Here is an 18,880-nt window from a genome sequence, read left to right as displayed (position 1 = left end):
CCCCCCGCACCCCCATTCCCAGTGTGTGACCCCATTTGCCCCCCCGCGCCCCCACACCCCGTGCCAGCGGCTCCCCCAGCCCTGCCCCCCCGGAGCCCCGTTACCTGCACCTCCCCCAGCCCTGCCCCCCCAGACCCCCGTTACCTGCACCTCCCCCAGCCCTGCCCCCTCTGCACCACCGATACCTGCACCTCCCCCAGCCCTGCCCCCCCGGACCCTCGTTACCTGCACCTCCCCCAGCCCTGCCCCCCCCGGACCCCCATTACCTGCACCTCCCCCAGCCCTTTCCCCTCTGCACCCCCGATACCTGCACCTCCCCCAGCCCTGCTCCCCCCGGACCCCCGTTACCTGCACCTCCCCCAGCCCTGCCCCCCCGGAGCCCCGTTACCTGCACCTCCCCCAGCCCTGCCCCCTCTGCACCCCCGTTACCTGCACCTCCCCCAGCCCTGCTCCCCCCGGACCCCCGTTACCTGCACCTCCCCCAGCCCTGCCCCCCCGGACCCCCGTTACCTGCACCTCCCCCAGCCCTGCCCCCCCGGACCCCCATTACCTGCACCTCCCCCAGCCCTTTCCCCTCTGCACCACCGATACCTGCACCTCCCCCAGCCCTGCCCCCCCGGACCCTCGTTACCTGCACCTCCCCCAGCCCTGCCCCCCCCGGACCCCCATTACCTGCACCTCCCCCAGCCCTGCCCCCTCTGCACCCCCGTTACCTGCACCTCCCCCCAGCCCTTTCCCCTCTGCACCCCCGATACCTGCACCTCCCCCCAGCCCTGCCCCTTTGCACCCCCGTTACCTGCACCTCCCCCAGCCCTGCTCCCCCCGGACCCCCATTACCTGCACCTCCCCCAGCCCTTTCCCCTCTGCACCACCGATACCTGCACCTCCCCCAGCCCTGCCCCCCCGGACCCTCGTTACCTGCACCTCCCCCAGCCCTGCCCCCCCGGACCCCCGTTACCTGCACCTCCCCCAGCCCTGCCCCCTCTGCACCCCCGTTACCTGCACCTCCCCCCAGCCCTTTCCCCTCTGCACCCCCGATACCTGCACCTCCCCCCAGCCCTGCCCCTTTGCACCCCCGTTACCTGCACCTCCCCCAGCCCTGCTCCCCCCGGACCCCCGTTACCTGCACCTCCCCCAGCCCTGCCCCCCCGGACCCCCGTTACCTGCACCTCCCCCAGCCCTGCTCCCCCCGGACCCCCGTTACCTGCACCTCCCCCAGCCCTGCCCCCTCTGCACCACCGATACCTGCACCTCCCCCAGCCCTTTCCCCTCTGCACCCCCGATACCTGCACCTCCCCCCAGCCCTGCCCCCCCGGAGCCCCGTTACCTGCACCTCCCCCAGCCCTGCCCCCTCTGCACCCCCGATACCTGCACCTCCCCCCAGCCCTGCCCCCCCGGAGCCCCGTTACCTGCACCTCCCCCAGCCCTGCCCCCCCGGACCCCCATTACCTGCACCTCCCCCAGCCCTGCCCCCTCTGCACCCCCGTTACCTGCACCTCCCCCAGCCCTTTCCCCTCTGCACCCCCGATACCTGCACCTCCCCCCAGCCCTGCCCCTTTGCACCCCCGTTACCTGCACCTCCCCCAGCCCTTTCCCCTCTGCACCCCCGATACCTGCACCTCCCCCAGCCCTGCCCCCCCGGACCCCCGTTACCTGCACCTCCCCCAGCCCTGCCCCCCCCGGACCCCCGTTACCTGCACCTCCCCCAGCCCTGCCCCCCCCGGACCCCCATTACCTGCACCTCCCCCAGCCCTGCCCCTCTGCACCCCCGTTACCTGCACCTCCCCCAGCCCTTTCCCCTCTGCACCCCCGATACCTGCACCTCCCCCAGCCCTGCTCCCCCCGGACCCCCGTTACCTGCACCTCCCCCAGCCCTGCCCCCCCGGACCCCCGTTACCTGCCCCTCCCCCAGCCCTGCCCCCTCTGCACCCCCGTTACCTGCACCTCCCCCAGCCCTTTCCCCTCTGCACCCCCGATACCTGCACCTCCCCCCAGCCCTGCCCCTTTGCACCCCCGTTACCTGCACCTCCCCCAGCCCTGCTCCCCCCGGACCCCCGTTACCTGCACCTCCCCCAGCCCTGCCCCCTCTGCACCCCCGTTACCTGCACCTCCCCCAGCCCTTTCCCCTCTGCACCCCCGTTACCTGCACCTCCCCCAGCCCTGCCCCTTTGCACCCCCGTTACCTGCACCTCCCCCAGCCCTGCCCCTTTGCACCCCCGTTACCTGCACCTCCCCCAGCCCTTTCCCCTCTGCACCCCCGATACCTGCACCTCCCCCAGCCCTGCCCCTTTGCACCCCCGTTACCTGCACCTCCCCCAGCCCTGCTCCCCCTGGACCCCCGTTACCTGCACCTCCCCCAGCCCTGCCCCCTCTGCACCCCCATTCCCAGTCCCTCCCCCCAGCCCTGCCCCCTCCACTCCCCCATTCGCAGTCCCTCCCCCAGCCTTGCCCCCTGCACCCCCATTCCCAGTCCTTCCCCCAGCCTTGCCCCCTGCACTCCCCCAGTCCCTCCCCCAGCCCTGCCCCCGCACCCCCATTCCCAGTCCCTCCCCCCAGCCCTGCCGCCTGCACCCCCAGTGCTGGCGCCTGTCCCTCAAGTCGTGCCCCCCCCCGGGCTGTGCCCCCCCTCAGTGTGCTGGAGAGCCCCTGGCCAGTGCCTGCACAGAGCCGGGGGTGGGATGCGGGGTCTCCCCCCCCATTCCTGCCAGGGGGGCTGAGTCTGGCCGCAGGGCCCTGCTGGGCAAGGCCCTGTCCCACCCCAGCAGGCGTTGCCGGAGCGGGGGAGCCCCGTCCCGCCCTGCCCCAGCCTTGTGCCCCCTGCCCCAGCCCGCCCCAGCCTGCCCTGCTGCGGCTCCGCACGAGTGGGGTGGGGGGCCCAGGGCAGCTGGAGGTGGGGAGGGGAGCGATGGGGGGAGGGAAGCCTGGGGGGGCAGTGGAGGGCTAGGGGATGATGCAGTGGCCAGCGGGGGCCAGGAGCAATGGGGGGAGGGGAATCTGGGGAGACAGTGGGGGCTTAGACTGATGAGGGGGCAGCGGAGACCAGGAGCAAGGGGGGGGGGGAGCGGAGTCCAGGGAGGCAGTGGGGGGTGATGAGGGGGCCAGGGCACCATTTCCCCTAAGGCCGATCCGGGCGTCGGGGGTGTTGCTGGAGGGTGCCTTGGCCCTCCCCAGGAAGCTGAGCGTGGCTGTGATGGCGAGGGGAGGGCCCTGCCATGGTGCCCCCGCCATCAGCAGTTACCCCTGGCCTGCGGCACCGCTGAGGAGCTGGTGATCGCGTGGCCCCCCACTGGGGAGCACCCCAGGATGTTTCCAGCTCTCACGTACCCCAGCCACCCACCGGCAGCTGCACGGAGCGGGGGGCTGTCCGGGACCCCAGAGACGCCCAGGCCCAGGGGGCTGGCAGGTCCCAGCCCCGCTTTTGGGTGGGTGGGTGTGTTTGTGTCCTTGCATAGCCAGGCTTTGTTGCCTGCCATCCCTCTGGCAGCTCACACCCAGGGCTGAGCCAGTCAGGTCTCGGGAGCGGGGCAATGCGAGAAACAAGAGTCCTCTTAGCCCAGCCAGGCCCCGGGGGCGGCTCTTCGTCCCCCGCAGGAGCAAGGGCCTGTCTGCTGTGAGGGCTGCGTCTGGGGCCGACGCCGGGGACGCCGGGGATGTGGGGATGGAGCTGCCACGTCAGCCGCCGGAGAAGCCGGGTGCAGCCAGGGCACGTTCTGTCCCCGGGATGCAGGCGACTTTGCAGTGCCGAAGGCGGGTGAGCTCGGCTGATGTCGCGGGGCACGAGGGGGCCCGTGTGTTTCTGCAGCGGGGGGGGGGGGGACCAGGCCCAAGAGGCTGCCAGAGCGCGGCGCACGGGGAGGTCTGGGGCACGAGCCGCCGGTTCCGCCTCGGGGTTTGCTCCGGGTGGCGGGTCTGGGTAAAGCACCAGGGTTGATTTTCTGCCCGTGCGCTTGCTTTGAAAAGGAATTCAGAGCTCTCCCGAGTCCGCTTTCCACGACTCTCAACGGTTTGCGGGCACTCGGTGTTTCTTTCCTAATACGCTGGATGACCCGATGTCCCGTTTGTAAAGGGACAGTCCTGTTTTGGGGGGTCTTTTTCTTATATAGGCACCGATTACCCCCCACCCCCCGTCCCGATTTTTTACACTTGCTGTCTGGTCACCCTGGATGACCTGCTCTGCCGTGGAGAGGAATAATAAAGAAATACTCAGATCTCCGTTCAGCATTTTACATCCACTAGCCCAGACACTCCGCTTGTAGGACGCTTTCTAAGCTGTCCTGAAAACACAGCCACGGGGGCTGGGTCCTCTCCGCTCCGATTGCTTTTTCTCAAGTGCTGGGATCATAGAATCATAGAATATCAGGATTGGAAGGGACCTCAGGAGGAATCTAGTCCAACCCCCTGCTCAAAGCAGGACCAATCCCCAATTTTTGCCCCATATCCCTAAATGGCCCCCTCAAGGATTGAACTCACAACCCTGGGTTTAGCAGGCCAATGCTCAAACCACTGAGCAATCCATCCCCCCTGGGATGATGTTGCCTCAGCACCTTGTCCCAGCTAAAGCGTCACCTCTGAGTTCGGGAGCAGTAAATGTCAGGGACGTAAGGCTGCGGCCCTGTGTACCTCGACGTAGCCCCCCGGACCCCCCCCCGGCCGCTGTGAGATGCTGATGAGATGTTTGGTACAACGCCTGCCTTGCGAGGGGTCTCTTTCCGACTCCTGATCGGTTACTACCCTGTTGGACTGTGCGAGCTGTCCCTGGACGGGAAGTCGTGAACACGGAGGTACGAACGCCAGCGTTAGGGACTCACCGGCCAACCACACGCACCTGCTTTGGAACGGGAAGCCCGCAATCAGGCAGCAGCAGAAACCCCTCCCGGCCCCCGCCGCACAAAGCCCCCAACACAGGACAGGACTACGTTCAACGTAATAAATAAAGGGAGAGCGGCCTTCTTCTTCTGCCTGGTAAAGTTTCCAAGCTGTAGAAGTCCATGGTCAGCTGTAAACTTTTGAAGGGACAAACCCGAATGTTTTGTTCAGCGTTGGGAACATTTCAGAGGTAGGAACAACCCTCGGCCCTGGGGGTTTGTAACTCTGAGGTTCTAGGCAACGCCCACACCCAGCCTTTCAGTTGCAACAAAAAGGTTGGCCAGATGGGCGTGGGTGGCCCATCGAAAAGTTATCCGCTCTCCCTGAGGCCCCTTGGAGAAAGGACAGGGTGAAAGGCTGGTGGGTTGGGAGGGGTCAGGGGTCCCATAGTCCAGGTTGCACCCAGGGGACCCCCTCACAAAGATAACACACGCTTTGTGAACCCATACAAGAGTGCTCTGCTAACCTGGTGCTTAACCCCCCAAGTGTCTCCCCTGTCCATTCTCCAGTGAGATAACTCCCCTGCCACGAGCACTTTCGCTGTGCACCCTGCAATAGACGTCTGGTGGACCCAAAGGTGTAGGGTCCCCCTGGCTGAGGACCTTCACAAAGGCTCCGAAGTCCCTTTGTGCTTTATAAATGTTTGTCATGCCTGTGATCATCGTGACCCTGAAACGCGTGTGTTCGTTATATGGGTTGCTTTATTTCAGATTCTTCAGCATTTCAGAAAACGGATTTTTCCAACAAGGCTGTACAAGGCCAAAACCTCCCTGTAATAAACAGCAGTATGGCGGGTAGGGAGCGGGTATCTCTCTATGCTCTGTTATTTTCAAACTCCCCTGCTTGTGAAATTCACATTCCTGCCTGGAGTGACTCTGACTTCACTTGGTTAAACTCTTATAGGCCATCTCATGATTTCAAATGCAATTTGATTTCCATGGGTCAAAGGCAGCCAGACTTTGTAAGCCACAAATACTTCAAACTTAGGCACGTAGCTCACGTTGACTTCTGTCCCTCTTGGGATTGGCCTATGAATGCGGCCTCCTTGAGTTGGGCTTACCCTGCTTATACGTCCGCAATTTCCATGTCACACCTACTGTCACGGGCACTTATCCAAAGCTGGTAAACCTGGATTTTAACAAACCCTTCCTGGTGCTCACTGACCCCTCCGACCGTGGGGCTGGGTGCGGTGCTGATGCAAACTGATACTAAGTGGGAGAGACGCCCCATTGCGTGCCTGAGCAAGAAGCTGCTGCCCCGGGAGCAGCGCTTCGTCACACCGACTAAATAAAGTCCGATTGTTGTATGGCTAGATACTGCATGTTTGCCATTAGGTAAATGTTAACAGTGTGACATGTTTTCTTCTGTGAACAATACTCAGGGAAACCCTTTGAGGAAAAAGCCGCCCGGGTGTTGGCATTCAAGAGGAGAAACACATATCCTGAAGGAATGAATAAAGCCGGCAGACTTCATCTGCGTCGATTTGCTGCCAACTTTTCTTTGGAAGGCGAGCGAGACTTCTTTTCATGTCATCCAGACGCAGAATACAATGGACTTTTCAGCCTGTAACTTATGGTCCCGATGCCCCAGCGCTGGGTTTGTTTGGAGCGTTCACCCGACCGTCACCGGGACCACGGTCAGGATCCTGGGTTTTCTTCACGATGCCCAGAACATCTGCGCTACCCACCTCGGTGCCCTCACGAACGCGTGGGTCAGTTACACGGCAAAGGAGTATAACTTATGAATACGACCAGACAAACCCTGTCATTCCGCTTTATTTCTCAAGCCCGTGATCCAACGTATCCACAAACAACAACCCGCAGGCTTTCACCGAGCAATGATTTCTCGTTTAAAAAACCATTTCAACAGCTAATTAGAACCAGATATTGAAGTCTCCCCCCCTGCACTTTGTACTCAAGCCATGACGAACCACACAGTGCTCAGATATAACAAGGAGTCCGGTGGCACCTTAAAGACTAACCTTGTTTTTGTGGATACAGATTAACACGGCTACCCCCCCGATAGCGTTCAGATATCTTTGATATGCATATGCCGTATAATTAAGGCTAAGATTTTGTCACGCATATTTGTAGTAAAAGTCACGGACAGGTCACGGGCAATAAAGAAAAATTCCTGGAAGCCTGCAACCTATCCCTGACGTCTACTAAAAGTATGCACGATAAAATTGGGAGCTATGGGGTCTCCACACCACTCCTGGGGGCCCGGCTGGGAGCTGCGGGGCATCCCCCCCCGCCTGTGGCTCCCAGCTGCAGGGCGCCCTGGCCACCCGCAGCGGCTCCGAGCTCCCGGGGGCTAAAGTCACAGGGGTCTTTGGAAGTCACAGATTCCATGACCAAATCATAGCCCTATGAACTGGTGACTTTGAAAATATCTGATCATTGCTTACCCTCGCCTCAGTGTCCCCCTCTTCTCCGATCAGCAGACGGACGCTTTTCCGGACTGGCAAAGAAGAAAGGCTGTCATCGTGCGCACCAGGAAGCAAGCCCGACAACTCTTCCAACAGCGTCGTGGGAGTCCCCGGGGCCAACACCAAGGAATCTTTAAAACGAGAAGCGCAATGATCGCACGATACTATTGGCTTGGGATGACGAAGGACATCGTCCAGTGGGTCTGTAACCAAACCAAACCCGGCCACACGTCGCTGGCCATGGCAGTGCCGAGTTGAACCGTGCCGTGCAAAGCACGGGGTTCCCACACGTGGCATGAAAATGTAAACGCCTTTCCCGTGCGATCGTATTTTCGTACGAGAACGTTCGCGTTGTCGTGTGGTTCTGTCCAAACTAGGCGGAGCGATGGGTGAAGTGCTGGAAGGGGAGAAAGGACGTGACTCTGCCCACCCCCGTGGAAAGCAAAATGGACACCCCTGTGGAAAGCAAAAAGGTGCATTTTGGACTCGGAGGGATCTCCTGTGTATCTTCTGAAATGTCTTTTTCAGCCACATCGGTCAGAATTTGCTGCCTCTGGAGGATGGCACACGGGGTCCTCTCGCCTGGCACTGGGATGTGGCCCCTCTGGGGTGGGGGGCCTGGGCACACGGGGACCCCTCGCCTGGCGCTGGGACGTGGCCCCTCTGGGATGGGGGGCCTGGGCACACGGGGACCCCTCGCCTGGCGCTGGGACGTGGCCCCTCTGGGGTGGGGGGCCTGGGCACACGGGGACCCCTCGCCTGGCGCTGGGACGTGGCCCCTCTGGGGTGGGGGGCCTGGGCACACGGGGACCCCTCGCCTGGTGCTGGGACGTGGCCCCTCAGGGGCAGCGGGGGGCTGGGCTCACAGGGACCCCTCGCCTGGTGCTGGGATGTGGCCCCTCTGGGGTGGGGGGCCTGGGCACACGGGGACCCCTCGCCTGGTGCTGGGACGTGGCCCCTCTGGGACAGCGGGGGGCTGGGCTCACAGGGACCCATCGCCTGGTGCTGGGACGTGGCCCCTCTGAGGCGGCGGGGGGCTGGGCACAGAGGGACCCATCGCCTGGTGCTGGGACGTGGCCCCTCTGGGGTGCGGGGGCTGGGCACACGGGGACCCCTCGCCTGGCGCTGGGACGTGGCCCCTCTGGGGTGGGGGGGCTGGGCACACGGGGACCCCTCGCCTGGCGCTGGGATGTGGCCCCTCTGGGGTGGGGGGGCTGGGCTCACAGGGACCCCTCGCCTGGTGCTGGGATGTGGCCCCTCTGGGGTGGGGGGCCTGGGCACACGGGGACCCCTCGCCTGGTGCTGGGACGTGGCCCCTCTGGGGCGGCGGGGGGCTGGGCTCACAGGGACCCCTCGCCCGGCGCTGGCCCCCGGGGGAAGCAGTTTATACTCTGTGTGAAGTGCCTCCTAGGTGTTTTCTCAGCCCCCCCGCCCCCCCTGGCCAGTCCCACCTCCTGGCCAGCCCCTCCCACACCCCAGCTCCTTCCAGGCCGGGAAGCGTGTCCTGTTCCAGATCTCCGTCCAGCTGCCCCTTGTTCCCGGACTCCACCGAGTGGCGGTGGCAGGTAAGATCCCTCCTGCTCAGGGGGTCCCCGGCCCCCCAGTCCCAGGCCCGGGAGCTCGGGGTCTGTGGCCCTGGAGTGGGAGTTGCTCTGCCCTGTGTGTTTGCTCTGGGTCAGACTGGGATGGCCTGGACTTTGCCTTGTGCTGGGGGAGGGGGTTTGGTGCAGACAGGCCCGGGGCGGAGTGGGAGACGCAGACAGGACTCTGGGGTGGGGGGAAGTGGGAGGAGCTGGGAGTGAACCCCTTTTCTCTCTTCCCTTGTCAAATGGGGGGGAGGGGACGCAGGGGAAAAGGAGGAGCATGGGGTGCTGTGGGGAGGGGCGCTGGCTGTGGGGGGAGCTCTTGGCTATTCCAGCCCCAGCCTCTTCCACCAGGGGGCGCTGTGGGGAGCAGGGTGGGAGTGCTGGTTTTGTGGGGAGCTCCCGGCTGCTCCAGCCCCGGCCTCGCCCAGCAGGGGGCACTGTGGGGAAGGGGCGGGGCGCTGGCTGTGGGGGGAGCTCCCGGCTGCTCCAGCCCGGCCTCGCCCAGCAGGGGGCGCTGTGGGGAAGGGGCGGGGCGCTGGCTGTGGGGGGAGCTCCCGGCTGCTCCAGCCCGGCCTCGCCCAGCAGGGGGCGCTGTGGGAAAGGGGCGGGGCGCCGACTGTGGGGGGAGCTCCCGGCCGCTCCAGCCCGGCCTCGCCCAGCAGGGGGCGCTGTGGGGAAGGGGCGGGGCGCCGGCTGTGGGGGGAGCTCCCGGCCGCTCCAGCCCGGCCTCGCCCAGCAGGGGGCGCTGTGGGGAAGGGGCGGGGCGCCGACTGTGGGGGGAGCTCCCGGCCGCTCCAGCCCGGCCTCGCCCAGCAGGGGGCGCTGTGGGGAAGGGGCGGGGCGCCGACTGTGGGGGGAGCTCCCGGCCGCTCCAGCCCGGCCTCGCCCAGCAGGGGGCGCTGTGGGGAAGGGGCGGGGCGCTGGCTGTGGGGGGAGCTCCCGGCCGCTCCAGCCCGGCCTCGCCCAGCAGGGGGCGCTGTGGGGAAGGGGCGGGGCGCTGGCTGTGGGGGGAGCTCCCGGCCGCTCCAGCCCAGCCTCGCCCAGCAGGGGGCGCTGTGGGGAAGGGGCGGGGCGCTGGCTGTGGGGGGAGCTCCCGGCTGCTCCAGCCCGGCCTCGCCCAGCAGGGGGCGCTGTGGGGAAGGGGCGGGGCGCTGGCTGTGGGGGGAGCTCCCGGCTGCTCCAGCCCGGCCTCGCCCAGCAGGGGGCGCTGTGGGGAAGGGGCGGGGCGCTGGCTGTGGGGGGAGCTCCCGGCTGCTCCAGCCTGGCCTCGCCCAGCAGGGTTGCCCTGGCTCTGGGCACAGTTCCCCTCTTCCTCCACTCGGTGGCGCCATAAAGATGCCCCGACTTGTAGGAGCAGTGTACGCTCTGGTATGTCTTCTCCACAATGCCTCTGTGGTTTCCCGTTGCAGACCGACGCCATGACCTCCCGCCTGGATCTCTCTCACCTCCTCCCGCCCCCCCGCCTGCGCCAGCTGGTCTGGGACTGGCTGCAGGAGGATGCCCCGGCCTTCGACCCCGCGGGCTGCGCAGTGGGGGAACGCCCGGAGCGCGCTGTGCTCCTCTGCAAGTCTCCCGGGGTGTTGGCTGGCTGCCCCTTCTTTGACGCCGTCTTTACCGAGCTGGGCTGCACCGTGGAGTGGTTCCAGCCCGAGGGGGCCTGGCTGGAGCCCGTGGCCCGCGTGGCCGAAGTCCGCGGCAAAGCCCGCCACCTGTTGCTCGGGGAGAGGACTGCTCTGAATTGCCTGGGACGGTGCAGCGGGGTGGCCACGGCCACGGGACGGGCCTGCCGGCTGGCGCGGGAGGCCGGCTGGCGCGGGCAAGTGGCCGGGACGAGGAAGACCACGCCGGGTTTCAGGCTGGCTGAGAAGTACGCCCTGCTGGTGGGGGGAGCTTCGGGCCACCGCTACGGTTTGGGCAGTCTTGTCATGCTGAAGGATAACCACGTCTGGGCTGCGGGAGGAATTGCCCAGGTAAGGGGGTGGGCCTGGAAGTACTGGAGGGGGGGTGGGTGTCTCCTACCCGGATGCCTGGGTCGCATTACCCCTCCCAGTCTCTGGGAGCGTGTGGGGGGGACCCCTAGGGCAGCCATCTCAGATGCCTGGACTCCACCCCTATCTCTGGGAGTACTAGGTGGTGTCTCCTACCCGGACACCTGGGTCCCATTCCCTGCCCAAACTCTCTCTCCACCTCTAGGCTGTCCAGGAAGCCCAGCGGGTGGCTGGCTTTCATCTGAAGCTGGAGGTGGAGTGTCGTTCGCTGGGAGAGGCCCTGGAAGCCGCAGAGGCCGGATCTGACATAGTCATGCTGGATAACTTCTCCCCGGAGGTACCAGGGAGTTTGGGGGCTACCAGGTGGGGCGGGGGGGTCTCCCAGCCCCCTCCCTTATAACCCTGCCCCTTGTTCCTCTAGGACTTGCATCCCGCCGCCAGCGCGCTGAAAGCCGCCCACCCCCGGGTGATGGTGGAAGCCAGCGGTGGGATCTCGGAGGAGAATATCTCCCAGTTCTTCGGCCCGTGTATAGACGTCCTTTCTCTGGGATGCCTCACCCAGTCGGCCCGAGCTGTGGATTTTTCCCTCAAAATCTGTCGGGAGACGCCGGTCCAGAGAGATTTTGCCTTCTAAGACCATAAGCCCCAATTTTCAGGGCAGAGTGTGACATTTTAGGACAGTGAAATCATGGGTCAGGGAATTTCACAGATTAACAGATAAAATTGTCTCGTTTCGTCCATGTATCGTATGCTGTCTGATTTTCTCACCTTGAATCTTTTCCTAAGAACCATCAGACACTACATTTCCTGAACTGGGAGTGAAATTTTAAGCTCTGTAAACTCATGTGGTGGGGAGTTCCTCTGGCTACTAGTTAAAACCATCTTCCTACTGAAATGTGCTACCTTAATTTGCCCAATATAATTTCTGTCCTAAAATGTGTCGCATGCTAAATTTTCTAAGCCATGTGTGAAATTTTAACTCAACGAAATGGTGTGTCAGGGAGTTCTAGAGGTTAATTGATACATTTATTTCATATGTTCCCTCTAAGATGTGCTGTCTTGATTCATGCACTTTAATTTTGCCCTAAGAGCCATCACATACTAAATTTTCTAAAGCCACATGGGCAGTTTTTGCTCCCTAAAATCATGTGGCAGAGTGTTCCACAGCTTAACGTCTAAAATCATCTCATATCTTTCCCCTGAAATGTGCTGTCTCGATTTTACATTTTTGAATTGCTCCTAAGAACCATCAGATCCCAAATTTCCTGAGCCGCGTGTGAAATTATATCTCCATGAAATCATGTGGCGGGGTGTTCCATAGGTTAACAGATAAGAAGTATCTAATTTTTTCATTCCAAAACCTGCTGTGACATCCTGACCTGACTGAAGTTATCGGAAAACAACCACAGACTTCAGTGGGGCCAGGATTTCAACCACTGCTGCTTCATTAGCCCATCTTGATCCCTATCTAAACAGCCACTGTGCCCCACTCCAGAAGCAGTCACAACACAACAGACTAGGACGCCGAGAGAGTTAAAAACAGGTTTCCTCATCTTTATTGAAACATTTTTTTCTCAGTTCTTGACACGGGTCCTGATCAGTTTCTTAAGACTCTGGCTGCAGGGTGGGGAAGGGCAAGGTTGTGGGGTCCCAGCTCCCCACCCCAAAATCACAATAAATAAGACTGGCGTCTGCAGTTTGGGGGGGTCCAAAACTGAAGCTGATTGGGCGTCATGTGGGTGATATGCCCCCAGCCTGGGGGGTGTGGGTGGATGGGGCCCCACAGCGCCAGCCCCCTGCGTCAGGGCGGCAGGGCAGTTTGGGTAGGCCTGGTGGATTTACTCCCCTTCTTTGTCTTCACCGTGTGTAATGACGTAGCAGATGTTCTTGTAGTCCACGTTGCCGGCCACATCTGGAGGAAAAGCTGCCCACATGTTCTTGATCTGGGGGGGGGGACGACAGGTGCAAGAGGGGAGTTAAAATTGGGGTGACCCCCACCCCCAAAGCTAGGGTTTGTGCCCCTCGATCCCAGACACCTCCCCCCATTGCTGCTGCGGGAGGGATCAGGTTGGATGGGATGATCTGGGGGGGGGATGGGTTAGATTGGGGGGATGGGGTTTGTATTGGGGTTCAGGGGGTCACCCCCAAATTTCTCACCTCTTCTGGGGTGAATCTGTCGCACTGGGTGGTCAGAAGTTCTTCCAGGCTGAGAGGGGGGGAAGAGAGAGAGTGGCGATCAGACACCCCAAATTCTGGGGAGACACCCCCGCTTTCTCAACCCTGACGTACCCCCCTACTACCACCCCCCCACACCCTGGGGAGAGCGCCCTCTGCTGGGGAGACCCCCTCCCTGCGCGCTCTCAGGGCTGGGATCACCCCTAGCGCCCCCTGCCCTGGGGAGACCCCCACACCCACCCCTAGCGCCCCCTGCTGGGGACAGGGATACTCACAACTGCTTCTTGATGGTGCCTTTGGCGTCGCTGTCCAGGACCTTGAACGCCCCCATGATCACGTCCTCGGGGTCAGCACCTGGGGGGCGGAGAGGGTGAGAATTGGGGGGCTGGGGCATACCAATGGGGGGGGGATGGGATGTACCAATAGGGGAGAGGCTAAGGGGGGATGGGATGGGGCAGTAATGGGACATACCAATGGGGATGGGATGGGAGGTACCAATGTATAGCAGGTTGGGGGAGCATGATGGGAAGTACCAATGGGTAGTGGGTGGAATGGGACGTACCAATGGGGCTGTGATTGGGGGGATGGATGTACCAATGGGTAACAGGGAGCAGGATGGGGATGTGATGGGGGGGATGGGGATGTGTCAGAGGGTGGGAGGTGGAAGTTGGGGGGAGAAAAGATGGGGACATACGCAGGGGGAGGAAATGGGGATGTACCAAAGTTGGGGGAGGAGGAAATGGGGATGTACCAAGGGGGAGCAGGATGGGGGGAGATAGGGATGTACCAAAGGGGTAGATGGGAATATACCCAGGGGGTGGGGAGGTACCAAAGGGGAGCAGGATGAGGGGAGATGGGAATGTACCAAGGGGTAACAGGATGGGGACATACCAAAGGGGAGTGTGATGGGGGGGAGAGGGGGATGTACCAAGCGGGATGGGGGGGTCACTCACCCTTGAGCTTCTCCCCAAACATGGTGAGGAAGACGGTGAAGTTGATGGGGCCGCTGGCTTCCTTAATCATGGCGTCCAGCTCCTCGTTCTTCACGTTCAGGCGCCCTGCCAAGGGGGGGAAAGGGTTATAAAGTGTGTGTGGGGGAGAAGGGGGGGGGAATCCCATTCCCCCCCTCCTGGAACAGGTCCCTCCCTTCCCAGATAGACCCCACCCCTCTTGGAATGGCCCCTCCCACCCCAGAGAAGCCCCTCCCACCCTGGTCTGGCCCCGCCTCTTTACCCATGGCAGCGAATGTGTCTCTCAGGTCTTCCTTGTCGATGATGCCATCTCTGTTCTGGTCAATGACGGTGAAGGCCTAAGTGGGAGAGGAGCAAAGGATCATGGGAATGGAGAGATGCCAAGGGCCATATGGCTCTCTGCAGCCCGGCCTCCCCCCACTGCTCCCCCGCCTTGCAGCTGTCCCCCGAGACACCTGTCACCCAGCCCCCGTTCCTGACTCCTTGGGGACAGAAGGAACGCCAGGAATCCTCGTCTGGCGGCGTGCCCCCGGCCCCGTGCCCCCGGGAGCTGCCGATGCAGCCCCCCTCCCGTGGGGGACAGGTGCTGCATGCCGGAGGAGCTGACGAGCTCTCCAGAGACGGGAGGGAAGCTACTGACCCCCCCCCCCCCCGCACTGCTTTTGCTCCATCCCTCCCTCTATCCCCCTCCCCCGGCAGCCAAGCTCCCCCCCAGCACAGATGGAGATGCCCCATTGGCACCCCTCCTCCCCCAAATTCCACGTCTCCAGGGATTTCCTTGTAAGGCGCCTCCAACCCAACTGCAGATGTCGCGTCTCCACCCACCGGCCCCCAAAATAGACGCCCGGCCCTTGGGATCCGGGGAAGGAAACGGCCCCGTCCGTGCTGGGAGGGATGGGAGCTGGGGAGACGGCCGCACCCAGGGAGAAGGACGCAGTGGGGTGGCGTCTCTCTCTGTCGGATCGGGCGAGGTGAGGTCATTTCGGGGGGACGAGGAGGACTTGGGGAGACGGCACCCCGGACCCCACCCTAGAGCATCAAGGTTTGGTGGGATGATCCCACCCCCTGGAGACAGGGGGAATAGACTGGAGGGGCCAATCTTCCCCTCACCCTCACCCCTCCCTGCCCTTCATCCACCCTACCTCCTCCGCCTCACCTCTTTGAACTCCTGGATTTGGGTTTGGTCAAACATAGAGAAGACACTGGAGCTGCCTTCGGCTGCCTTCCTCTTCGCCTTCTTGGGTGCCTGTTTTTTTGGGGGGCGGGGGAGTGAAAGGGAAGAAAAGCAGACAGGCCGTGGCATGCAAAGGTTAATTCCATGGGCCACCATACCCCCACCCCAGATCTGAGCCCCGAACATAGGCCTGGTGCCCCATAACACCCTCCTCCTCCCTGTCTGTGATCAGCGGGGGCAGAGCCCAAGAGATGGGATGGGGGGGGACTGGGGGAGTTCTTGGGGTGAACTTAGAGAAGTGGAGGTTATTGGGGGTGTATGGGAGCTAGCGAGGGAATTGGGGTGCAGTGTGCAATATTGGGGGGCTACAAGGAACGTGGGTGCAGGGGAGATATGGGTGGAATTGTGCATAGGGGGACGTTGAGAGGTGTATGGGAGTGATTGGGGGGTGCATGAGAATTACTGGGATGTGCATGGGCATTAGTGGGGAAATTGGGGTGCACAGCAGTTATTGGGGAGTATATTGGAGTTAGTGGGGGAAATAGGGTGCATACGAGTTAGTGGGGGAAATGGGGGTGCAAGGGGAAACACCTGTTAAGCAATGCAAGTGAGGGGCCTCAGCTGTGTTGAGGGGCAGTTATGAGATGGGGTGTCTCTTGGTGTGGGGGTAACAGTCACCCAATGGATAATAGGGATATCCCAGTTTTTCCCCTTGGGGGAGCTGGCCCTACATCAAAAGTGGGGTGTTTTTGCCCAGGCTAGAGGGAGATGTTTTGGCTCCCCAAGATTTTAGCCCAAGGGACACAGATTCTGCAGCATCCCCTAGCACCCCCCCAATACACGAGGGATTAATTTTTGGCTCTGTGCCCCCCGCCCCATGCCCAATGGGGCCATCATGGCTCAGTTGGGTGTCGGGACCCAGATGACCCCACAGTCTCAGCGACGGGAGGGCGGTGGAAGGGGACAGAGATCCGGTGGGGAGGGGGCCCAAGTGCTGTCTGTCTGTGCATCAGACTCCATCTCTCCCCCCTCCACGCCCAGAGCACCCTGATGGCGTGGGGAAATTGCAGGGGAAGGGACCCACTGGGGAGAAGGGACCTGGAGAGAAGTGACCCCCAAAACCTGCAGGAGAATAGGACATGCCTGAGCCATCTTAGGGGGATGCCTGGAGATGGACGGGTGCAGGTGGGAGGGGGTGTGTGGGGATGGATAGGTAGATGGTTTGGGGGGGGATAGATAGATGACTGGGGTGGCTAGATAGGGGGTGTATGGGTCTAAAGAGAGAGAGGAGTAGGGGGGCATGTATCTAGAGAGATAGAGGGATGTATGTGGGGATGGATAGATAGAGTGTACAGGGATAGATGGATGGATGAGAGGGGTGTATGGGGATGGATAGATAGAGGGGGTGTATAGACAGATAGATAGATAGAGGGGGTGAATGGGGATAGATAGAGGGGGTGTATAGACAGATAGATAGATAGAGGGGGTGAATGGGGATAGATAGAGGGGGTGTATAGATAGATAGATAGATAGAGGGGGTGGATGGGGGTAGGTAGATCGATCCATAGATAGATCGATAGAAGTGTGTATGGGGGACCGATAGGTAAATAGAGGGGGTATATGGGGATAGGTAGGTAGGTAGGGGGTGTGCGTGGGGATAGATATATCGATTGATCCCCTGGTCATTTCTCTCCACACTATAGCTTTCCACAGGCGGGTCCGAGTGTCCCCAAGCTGCGGCGTGTATGGCGGGGGAGCCTCTGTTCAATTCCCCGGGGTGCGTCCGTCTGCCCGGGTCCGTCTCACTTACCATCTCCTCTCCGCGGGCGGGCGCAGCTGTTGGGAGGTCTGTGCTGGAGGGGAAGCTGGGCAGGCTGGGGAGTGCTCCAATCCCCCTGGGGTTATATAGAGCTCCCGGGGGGTGCCGGGGGGGGGGGGGGTGACGTGCCAAGGGCTAACTATAGCAGCATCTTCAAGTTTGGCTCGGAGGAGCCCGGGGCTTGAAATAGATCCCGGCCGGGACGCTCCTTTCTTGGAGAAAGGAGACAGGAGAGGTGGGATCCCTCCAGTCTGCTTGGCCCCCAGGCTGCCCCACATGAAGCCCCCCATAGGGTCCCCCCCGACCCCATGTATTGCCCCAACATAGAGCCTGGCTCAGTCGATCCAGGTTCTGCCCCATTCACCTCCTCTGCTGCCCCTCGTGTGTCACCCCAATACCGGGCCCCATCTGATCCACGTCAGCCCCACTATGGGTCCCCCCTCTTTTGCATCATCTGCTGCCCCCCCATGTGTCACATCTTTATGAGTCCCCCTCTCTTGTCCCATCTGCTTCTCTCCCATGTGTCACCCCAATATGGATCCCCCAAAAGATCCAGATCTCATGCTCCTGCCCCATCTCCCCCTCCCCCCTATATGGACCTCCCAGCTCTGGGCCTTCATGTGTGGCACCCCAATATGGGCCCTCCTACAAGGTTCAGATCCCCCCATTCCCCTCTGAGGGACTTCTCTGCCGCCCCCAACCCCCATGTGTGGGCTACCCCTCTGTGGGTCCCCCCTATAATATTCAGCTAGTGCTCCAACTCATCACACAAGCACCCTGTCTCCTCCCTCCATGTGTCTCCCCAGTAGAGGTCCCCACTGAAAGGATCAGTTCCCCCACCCTCCATGTGTCACCCCTATACAGGCCCCCCACAAGATCCAAGTCCCCTGTTCCTGAACCCTGAGTCTCTCCCGTTGCTCTCATTTGTGTCACCCCAATAAGGGTCCCCACTATGGGGTCACCCCATCCCACCCCAATGCTTGGCCTCTGTGCCCCAGGGCAGGGACTGTGTGGGACTATCCTGTGCGTGCCGTATCCCTCTGTCTGTCCCCCTCCCCGTTCCTGGCTATCGGGGCATCCCTGAGAAAGTTTCCTTCTCAAGACAGGCGGCACCAGCTGTCTCCTCAGAGCCACCGAGAAGTTGGCAGCCTTCATGCCACTCAGTCCAGCCCTGGGGTGGCCCTCCCCACCCCCAGGGCACACCGATCCCTGGTTAGGGGCCAGCCTCATGCCCCGCACCCAACACACACTCGGATCTACCACCTGCCCCCATGTGCCAAGGGCTGGCACAGGGGAGGGGGAAATCCGAGCTGGATAAGCCACGGGGTCGATCCTGGAGGACAAACCAGGCGAGATGGGTTGAGGGGCAAGTTGACGGGGAGGGGAATCTTGTGCATAAGCTCCCCCCACAACCCAGAGCTCCAAAGGACTCTGCAAACAGGCTCCAAATGATGCAATGGCCATCCTTAGAGCCCAGAGTGAACACGCATGCAGGTGAGGGCTGGGGGCGGGGGACGCAGCCCTGTGTTATGGTTATAAACAGGAACCAGCGTCAGCTTTTTCGGGCTCCCTGTCCTACCCCACTCCCCTCCCAGAGAACCCAGGAGACCTGACTCCCAGCCCTCGCGTGTGAAGGGGGGATGGGAAGAGGCTGGGGGGGAGGGAGGGGGTCCTTCGGATCTTGATCCACATAAAGGAGAGAAGTGTCCAGGGGGAGGAGGGGCCAGCCCAGCCCCCCCAGCGCAGGGTAACCCCATCCCCAGGGGCTCCTGCAGGCCCTGCTGAGCCAACCCTGCCCCCCTGCCCCAGCAGGTGCTGGGCTGTTTCCGGCCCCCCCTTCTGCCACCCCCATGGGTGACCCCCCCTGCACAGG

General features: G+C 62.3%; 2 protein-coding genes across 3 annotated transcripts; one reads left to right on the top strand and one right to left on the bottom strand.

Annotated features, from left to right (window-relative positions):
* Positions 1-8,761: 8,761 nt before the first annotated feature.
* On the top strand, positions 8,762-11,865 carry QPRT (quinolinate phosphoribosyltransferase). Its single transcript, XM_078853471.1, has 4 exons — positions 8,762-8,859; positions 10,290-10,850; positions 11,074-11,205; positions 11,290-11,865. The coding sequence occupies exons 2-4, from the start codon at positions 10,299-10,301 to the stop codon at positions 11,500-11,502; spliced, it is 897 nt and encodes a 298-aa protein (XP_078709597.1). The 5' UTR covers positions 8,762-8,859; positions 10,290-10,298; the 3' UTR covers positions 11,503-11,865.
* A 543-nt stretch (positions 11,866-12,408) lies between these two features.
* Positions 12,409-17,258, bottom strand: MYL11 (myosin light chain 11). 2 transcript variants are annotated; one of them, XM_073350512.2, is made up of 7 exons: positions 16,999-17,258; positions 15,171-15,260; positions 14,277-14,352; positions 13,997-14,101; positions 13,319-13,397; positions 13,026-13,074; positions 12,409-12,811 (listed from the first exon to the last, which is right to left on the bottom strand). In XM_073350512.2, the coding sequence occupies exons 1-7, from the start codon at positions 16,999-17,001 to the stop codon at positions 12,707-12,709; spliced, it is 507 nt and encodes a 168-aa protein (XP_073206613.1). In that variant the 5' UTR covers positions 17,002-17,258; the 3' UTR covers positions 12,409-12,706. The 2 variants fall into 2 exon arrangements, with proteins under 2 accessions (XP_073206613.1, XP_073206612.1); XM_073350511.2 differs by lacking the exon at positions 16,999-17,258 and having other exon boundaries at positions 15,171-16,677.
* Positions 17,259-18,880: the final 1,622 nt, after the last annotated feature.

This window comes from Lepidochelys kempii, chromosome 6 (assembly GCF_965140285.1).
Source record: "Lepidochelys kempii isolate rLepKem1 chromosome 6, rLepKem1.hap1, whole genome shotgun sequence".
Taxonomy (NCBI): Eukaryota; Metazoa; Chordata; order Testudines; family Cheloniidae; genus Lepidochelys; species Lepidochelys kempii.
This window is presented reverse-complemented; position numbering and strand designations above follow the sequence as displayed.